Here is an 8,320-nt window from a genome sequence, read left to right as displayed (position 1 = left end):
ATAAGATCAAATAAGCTCCAGATCTGACAAAATTGACTGATACAATTCAAGCTCTGATACCACTAGTAAGTCCCTGATATGCTTGTATATCAATCAGATCCGTTTGATGATAGGGAATCCCAATCAAACGGATGATGTCAGATCAAATAGAAGAGAATGAGAATAAGAAGATGATGAATCTTGTATGTTTGATATGAATGAAGATCCGGATACAAGATTCACACACACTAACACACACTCTCTTTTCTCTCTCTCTAGAACACCTTCAAATGCACACACTTAAGCTCCTCTATTCTTATACAATTATGCACTCCTCACCCTATATATAGTAAACATGGGCCGTAAATGGGTTAACGGCCGTAAACACTCACTAACCGTAAACCTGACCGTATGCTCATAAAATATTACAAAAAAATACATCTTCTTATAAAAGTAAGTATAAACCATATTTTTGACCCAACAATTACATGATCAACACAAACACCACAACGACCAACAAATCACTTCTTCAACACATTAACAACCTTCGCCACCAGAAACCCAAATATGACAAACATCAGACCATTAACACAGTGAAATAGTGCCACTTCTTCTCCGTCTGCTTTAAACGACAATTCAATGCCAGTTGACCCACATTGTTTATGACTAAATCTTGACCCATTTCTTCTTTCAGACGCTTCACTTCAAGTTTTTGTTCCGCAATCTGAGCTCCACATTCACAAAAAAATGGTATGCAAATTGTAAAAGTTGAGATGATCCCTTGAATTTATCGATACCGATTCGGGTGACTGTGGTGTTAGGGTAACCATCGTGATTCACATGAAAGGGATGTTTGTTGAATTGTCGGAATCTTTTAGTGGAAAAGGGGAATGAAGATTTAGGGTTTCAACCAATTTGTCCTCCTTTTATGTAACAAGAGAGAGTCCATAGTAAGTGGTAACCCTTAGGGCCCAAATATTTCACATCGACCCATCTCAATGGCATGGCTATTGATTTGACTCAGAGTTGAGGCATTGACTTATTTTCGACTTGTATGGATAACCTTTTAAAACAGGTAAATAGACTAATTTAACCGATAATTTAACAATTCGTTCCGTTAAAATGCCAAAAAAAAAAAAAAAACAACAAAAAACATATAACATGGTTTGAGTACACAGTACACTGACATTTACCCTTTAAAATATTCTACTCTTTTTTACACATTAACCATAAACATATCTTAAAAAACAAGTCTAATAAAGATACAAAATTCTTTGATTACAAGAGCCTGTACAATTCCTCTAGTGGTAAAAGACCAAAAACCCCTACAGAAAAAAAGGAAAAACCAAAAATAAAATAAAAACCCTTTTTACAATTTCGACCCATGAGAATCAAGAATTCAACATTGGTACACCGAAAAACTCTTGCTCTTCCGCCAAAAACTCCACGCTTTCCCCATCTTCCTCCTCGACGTCGATTTACTCAACACTTTCCGTTCTTCACCACCCTGTCCACCGCCCTGAACCACCACCGGCGGATCCCTCTGCCGCATCTCCCTAAAAACCATCAACAATTTCTGCGCCTTTTGTTTCCCTCTCATCGTTCCATTAACCGAAATCGACACCAAAGAAGGAATCACCCCTTCCTGAAGCACCATCTCACTGCACTTATCACTTCCAGTGCACAAAATCAACAGCAACGCCGCCGCCTGCTCCTGCACCTCCGGTTCTCCCATATCCAACAACATCGATAACCCACTTACCATACCCGGACCCTCTATAATCTCGGATCGACCCGAATTGGTCACAGCTAGGTTTATTAAAACCGCTATGGCTCTCTCTGTCCACGATCGGGAATCCGAATCGGAGAGAAATGGTTGCAGGGCGTTGATGATGCCGGACGATATGAGTCGAGGAACGTTTGAGTGGAAAGATGAGAGATGATAGAGAGTATGAAGAGCGTCAATTTTGCATTGGGAATCCAAATCTCCTTGAAGAACTTCGATTAAGAAAGGAACTGCTTCGCTTGAACCTATTATGGGCTTTGCTTGATCGAAACATGCAAGATTCAGGTATATAGCTATGGCTGCTCCAATTGATTTTGAACTTTCGATCATTTGTGCCAATAATGGAAGTATCCCACTAGCTAACATCATTTCTTTGTTCCTGAAATACAAATAAAGCATCATAAATTGCAATGTACTTTAATTATATGTAGTCAAAACAACTAAATGAAACAAATAGCAACCTACTTCCGTTTATTATTATTTTTTTTAAGGTTAAATGCAAGAATAGCAAGGTACTTTTATCAATTTGTTAATGAAAGTAAATTACTATTTCTTGCATTTAACCTTTCTTCAAAATACTAACATATACATACCTATTATTATTGACAGCAAGATTAAACAGAGCCATGGCTCCACTTTCTTGAGCAAACTCACTTTGCGCATTCAAAGCCGATTCCAAAAATCTCAACAAAGCTTCAACAAAACCATTCGCACCCATATAAATTCTCGCCTCTTCATCATCCTTCAACAACCTCCTTATTTCCTCCACAACCCTACACTTTTTCCTCAAATGCCCCTCACCATGCAACACCGCCAACAACTCATCATACCTCTCAAACCCATCACCGCCAATCTCCGCCACAACCGCCGCCTCATCCTCCTCCACCGGAAAAGGCACCACCTTCATCCCCTTACACTTAACCAAACCACCACCACCACCACCGCCGCCACTCTCTGGCGGCGGCTTTGAATTCACCGATTCACTTTCCGACAACGACAGCCGCCAGTAGTTCAGATCATGAGACTCCGGCGGACCTCCGGGAACCATAACTCCATTCTGCTCACACCAACTTGCCACCAAACCTTTCACACAGTAATTAGGAGTCAAACCGAGATGACTTAATTGTTGTTGAGTTTTCGGGCAGGTATCGTGCCCGTCTCCAAACCATTTTTCAATACAAATTCTCTCGTACGTCTGCCCGGACGCGATAATAACCGGATCGTACATAAGTTGTAAGGAAATCGGGCAGCGTAATTCTTCGGGCGGCATCATGACCTGCCCGGATCGCGGGAAATTAGGTTTGAAATTAAATGAATTTAGTTTCGAGAGCTGTCTTTCAAACCCGGACCCACTGTAACCCTCGAATGAACCGATTGTGGGTGAACACGGGGTAGAGCCCTGGGAGTCATTGTCATCTGAGAAATCACTTCTGAACAATTTTGAGTATTTTCTCATGAGGTGTAAAAGATATGCAACAATGGATTCTTTTCTTTTGTCTTCTTCAATTCTTGCTTTTTCGACAAGTTTTTTTAATGCACGTCTTTCTCGAAGAGCAGTTCTTGATGATGTAATACCGAGTTTTGATGCGGCTTGATGGAATGTTTCTAACTCGTTGTTGTCACTATTGTTGTTGAAGTTTTTACCTTGTTGAAGTAATCCGATTATTTCATCGCCTATTTGTTTTTCTATTGGATCCAGTGAAAACTCTATTCCTTCGAGTTCGGTTAAAATATCGGAAATCTGGGACAAGAAATTTAATCATTAGATCATAATGTTTCATACTTTTTATTCATACAACTTAAATAATGCAAAAATCCGTGTGAAATTTTTATTTCGGGACATTCTTGAGGTAAAAAGACCTTTTTACCCTTGTGTTTTGAACCGTCCAAGCGGTAAGGAGGTGATAATCCATAAAATAAAATATTAGATCTTAGGGACATTGTTACAATAAAAAGACCAATTTACCCTTGTCATTTTGGGACATTGTGATTTACCTTTTATCATTATCATGCCTACCCCTTTTTTTATGATAAGATTTTAGGGGACACGCTATAATAACAATTTTTTAATTATATATTTTTTACACTATAAAAAGAAATGTTTTAACACCTGAGAAGCTATTGCTTGTGGAACTATATCTTCAACCCTCCTAAGACTATCCTCGAGAGACGATCTTGCTTTCTCAAATTTTAAAACAACGGAGTCTCCTGTTATAGCCTGTAAAATATACACAATGTTAATGAATAAATAAAAATCGTGTAATTAATTACTTTTAATGGGTAAATAGGTAAATGTAATATAAGATGAAAAGAGGATAGATTTTGTACCAAGTAAATTTTGCTACATTCAGTGCAGTGTTGAAGAAGTGTTTTTGTTTTCTCTAATGCTATGTGCAAAGAACATAATGCTTGAATCCCTGAAGTGCTTCGAGGACGTGATGCTTCTAACTCAGGGAAAACGGTCAACACTTTGATGTAGATCAAAGAGAGCGTCTTACACATTCCTCCGTGTAGCTATAATAAAACAAATTTATTAAATTAATAAATTATATTTAAAATATATTTGAGAAAACTACGGCAGATTGACAGAATTGAAGGAAATTAAACAAATAATGAATAAGTCCATCAATAATACACCAAGTAGATCATCAAATATTGTAATTAAATTAAAAAGAATAACGAAAGATTTACCTTCGGTTCACCCAGCGCAAACATATTCTCTTCAATTTCGGAAATTTCCATGATTTACGTTGACAAAAATATGATTTTGTTGACTTCAGATAACCTGAAATGATTAGCATACGACAGCAGTTACATTTCCGTTAACTCGGTAACTCAGATTCATCAAGACCTCATCAGATAATTCGCGATCAGGTGTAGCAGTAAATATTAAGAAAAATCAAGGAAAAACATGAATATGATAATTTAAAAAAAAAAAATGTATGAACTCACAAAACAGGAAGTTACATAAATTTGATCCAGTAAATTACAAAAAGAGAACTAAAAACAAAAAATGAATTTAACAACAACCAATTTGGAAAAACTTGATCGGTAAATTACACAAACTAAAACCAAAAATAAAAAAAATACTTCAACCATTGCCAGAAATCTCTTCAATGAAGAATACAAAGAAAACATAAACGGGGTTTTGTAATTTCTGCAAAAAACAAAAATATATACATTGAAAGAAAACAAACCTAACAAATTTCAAATCACGAGCACCCAATTAATTAAAAAAACTAAGAAATAGTAAGAATGAATTTTGGGTGTTTTGCCTGAAAACGTACCAGGGTGAACAGGGAAGCTTCATCAAACGAACATTGGAAACGAAAATTTAATGAAGTAATAAATCTTTTAGGGTTTCGAATATGCAAATATTATCCATTCGTTTCGCAACTTTAGATTTGCACATGATTTGAGTAAAAGTCAAGAACAGATGCAATTGTTGCCAAATCTGAACACAGACAGAGTAAAAGGAAAGATAACGACTGAGAAAGGGGGGGTTGGATTTAGAGGCGTAAATGGTAAAAGGGGATATTTTGAAATGAACACAAACTAGGGATCGAATAACATAATAATATTATTAAATAAGAATCACAAATCAAATCTATTGATTTAATATTTAGCATTATAATAATATTTTAAGCTTTTAATTATTGAAAAAACAATTAAATAATTTATTTACGAGTTGAATGTACGATTTACTTTTTAAACAATATGTTTCTTATAATATTAGATGAAATATTTTGTTTTTTAACTTTTTTTCATTATGGTGTGGTAACTTTTTTTTTATATATATTTTAATGAGTTCTTTCAACATTTTTCCTTAAATGAAAAATAATATATGTTGTTATTAAATGAGAACTAACGTATTTTGTCATTTAATTTATAACGCTTTTACTAAAATAAACACATACACACAAAACAAATGTTCATTATTACAAGACATTTTTAAACTAGATGATTTTTATTATTTTAGATGAAATATTTTGTGCTTTATTATTTGTTCATTGTTTTGGTTTTTGATAATTTAATGAATTATTTGCAATATTCTGTGTTAAAGAAAACTAATATATTTTATTATTAAATGAGAGTTAACGTATTTTGTCATTAAATGTAAATTAACTTTTTTTTTTGAACACGTATAACCGATTATTATAAAAACATATAAAGAAAAAAAAAACAACTAGATATTTTATCTTAAATACATATAATATTTGATTTTGTGAATGGGTTTAATAGAAATTATTGTAAGTTACTAATATATTGTTTTAATTAAGATATATAACAAAAATCCTTGATTTTGTTTCATTGCTACTGATTTGAATACACATATGACTCATTTATAATGAAGAATAGTCGTGTCACAATCTCCATTTTCGCCATGAATTTCTAAAGTGTATTATACAATTAACCGATTAAAATGACTTCATCCTATTTAATTTTATTAGATTTTATATTTATATGTTATTGAATTATAAAATTTGAATCACACATTAATTAATTCGGTTTACTCATTAAATCGGTTGAGCATGATATTATCTAATGAACTTTTTGTGTTACATTATTGAGCGGGTACATAACGAATTACGCATTGTTTTAATATAACCGTTAAAAAATGATATAAACTTGTGTTGTTTCTTTTAAAAACAACAAAGATGTATAATTAATGTTTTAAATAAATATTACCAATGTTTATCAAATTCAAAAAAATAAAAATCTTAGTAGAAAAAAAAAAGAATTCAAGTATTTTGAATTGGGTTTTGTTATATAATAAAAACTAACCTACTTGGTTTTTAACAAGTATAAATCATTAAAAAATTATTTTTAATTCTAGAAGTTAAATACCACCAAAATCAAACGAATGCAAAATACATACATGTTATTGTCTTTATCTTCAGTTAATTGTCAATCATATTAATGAATATAGACCAAATATGAGCGAACTTTTTCTAAATTAAGTATACCTTACATTTTGCTTGAATATAATTGAAGATAATAAAATATATTTCAAGAAATTAGAAATGATTAAAATAAATAAATAGGGTACTTTAATTAAAATTTAAGAAAAAAGGTGATGGAATTTTCCCGCTTTTGTCTCTCCCCGTTCACAGGCGGACAGTTGCCGACCTCCCAAGTTTGTCGGTTAACAGATCTCTCTTCTTAACTACGACTCTAAATACCCAAACTGCCCCTCCCACTTTTTATTATTTCTTTGAAGGTGTTCCCATTTTCCTCCATACAAGAAAATAGGTATTTTGTTTAAAAGCAAAATATCAAAAATTCGGTGGACCATCATTTCAAAACATGTGAAAGGCATTTAAATGCTTCATGGTTAACTAATCATTTTATTAAAAAGCTATATTTGTAATTACATATAATTTCCTACAAATGAATAATAATTATAACATGATCATTTAAAATTGAAAATTGTTTTAGTTAATATTATTTATTTTATATTATATTTTATGTTATTGTTGTAAAAGTAAATAAAGCTAGTTAAAATTTAGTTGCTAGCTGAAAATTTTATTATTGGCTGGAACAAAATAACGTTTGACAATTAGCTGATAAACCAACTAGAATATATAAAATAAAATAATACGTAATTAATAAAACTTAATAAACTTGTTAAACCATCAGTTTCAAAAACTTAAAAAAAAAACCTTAATTCTTGATCTTACCAAACAAATATATACGTAGATCGGTTTGTGCACTCTCTACCGCACACTGTGGTTGCTAATTTGGCACGGAAGTATATGACGAAAACAGCTCCGACCCCTTGTTGCCATTTAATAATGTTGTGAGTGTGGTACGACACCTTGTGGCCATAAAGATAAACCAAAAAATAAGCTATCATAAAATAACCTTATTTTGAAAATGCATTTGTTAACTATGTTAACATTTTGCAAAAACATGTTACAATATAATCTTTTAAATTATTTTAAATACTTATACTAATATAAAATATAATAAAGTTATAAGTTTTTTTAACCGACAAATCTAATATACCTTTAATCTAACATTTAATTTCATTTATTTCCATGACTTGTCGACCTAAAAAAATATAGTATATGATAAAGTTGATAAAGTTGGTTTAGAAATAATTTGATAATCAAAATATTATTTATTTTGAAATTTTGAATGAAAAACTTTGAGGCAAAGGCAACCCCATTTGCTTCTTATCAAACAAAATCGTAGTTTGTAACTAGGATTTTACACATTGTGCGTTGCGGCGGCGGTAATATATTTGAGAAGTAATAGGAAGTAAATTGTTACATATGGGACATGAATTTAGAAAGACTTAATTCAACAAACCACAATAGTCTGAGGCCAAAACCATGTAAAACAAAGACAATAAAACCGTATTATATATGACATGCATAAGTAAGTAATATTTTTTAAGTTAACGAATGAAAGTTCAAATAATTAAAAACAAATCATATGTGATCCGGCTTACACGTATAAAAATAAGCACATAATTAAAAAAAAATACATTTAAATGTAGACGAACTCGAATTTATATCCCAACAGGTACATTAATTTTTTTTTTAAATA

The 8,320-nt window shown here is 32.1% G+C and overlaps 1 protein-coding gene across 1 annotated transcript; it reads right to left on the bottom strand.

Moving 5' to 3' along the window:
* Positions 1-1,167: 1,167 nt before the first annotated feature.
* LOC111914371 (U-box domain-containing protein 45) lies at positions 1,168-5,314 on the bottom strand. The gene is made up of 6 exons (XM_023910123.3): positions 5,053-5,314; positions 4,457-4,550; positions 4,094-4,279; positions 3,876-3,983; positions 2,359-3,506; positions 1,168-2,144 (listed from the first exon to the last, which is right to left on the bottom strand). The coding sequence occupies exons 2-6, from the start codon at positions 4,505-4,507 to the stop codon at positions 1,379-1,381; spliced, it is 2,259 nt and encodes a 752-aa protein (XP_023765891.1). The 5' UTR covers positions 4,508-4,550; positions 5,053-5,314; the 3' UTR covers positions 1,168-1,378.
* Positions 5,315-8,320: the final 3,006 nt, after the last annotated feature.

This window comes from Lactuca sativa, chromosome 8 (genome assembly GCF_002870075.4).
Source record: "Lactuca sativa cultivar Salinas chromosome 8, Lsat_Salinas_v11, whole genome shotgun sequence".
Classification (NCBI taxonomy): domain Eukaryota; kingdom Viridiplantae; phylum Streptophyta; class Magnoliopsida; order Asterales; family Asteraceae; genus Lactuca; species Lactuca sativa.
The sequence above is the reverse complement of the archived record's forward strand: the minus strand, read 5'-3'. Positions and strand labels throughout refer to the sequence as shown.

Excerpts from the sequence above, each read along its gene's own strand:
- LOC111914371 (XM_023910123.3), bottom strand. The coding sequence starts at position 4,507 with ATGGAAATTTCCGAAATTGAAGAGAATATGTTTGCGCTGGGTGAACCG. Across the intron at positions 3,984-4,093 it reads AATGTAGCAAAATTTACTTG|GCTATAACAGGAGACTCCGT; the intron begins GTACAAAATCTA and ends TATATTTTACAG. Across the intron at positions 2,145-2,358 it reads CTTGCTGTCAATAATAATAG|GAACAAAGAAATGATGTTAG; the intron begins GTATGTATATGT and ends TTTGTATTTCAG.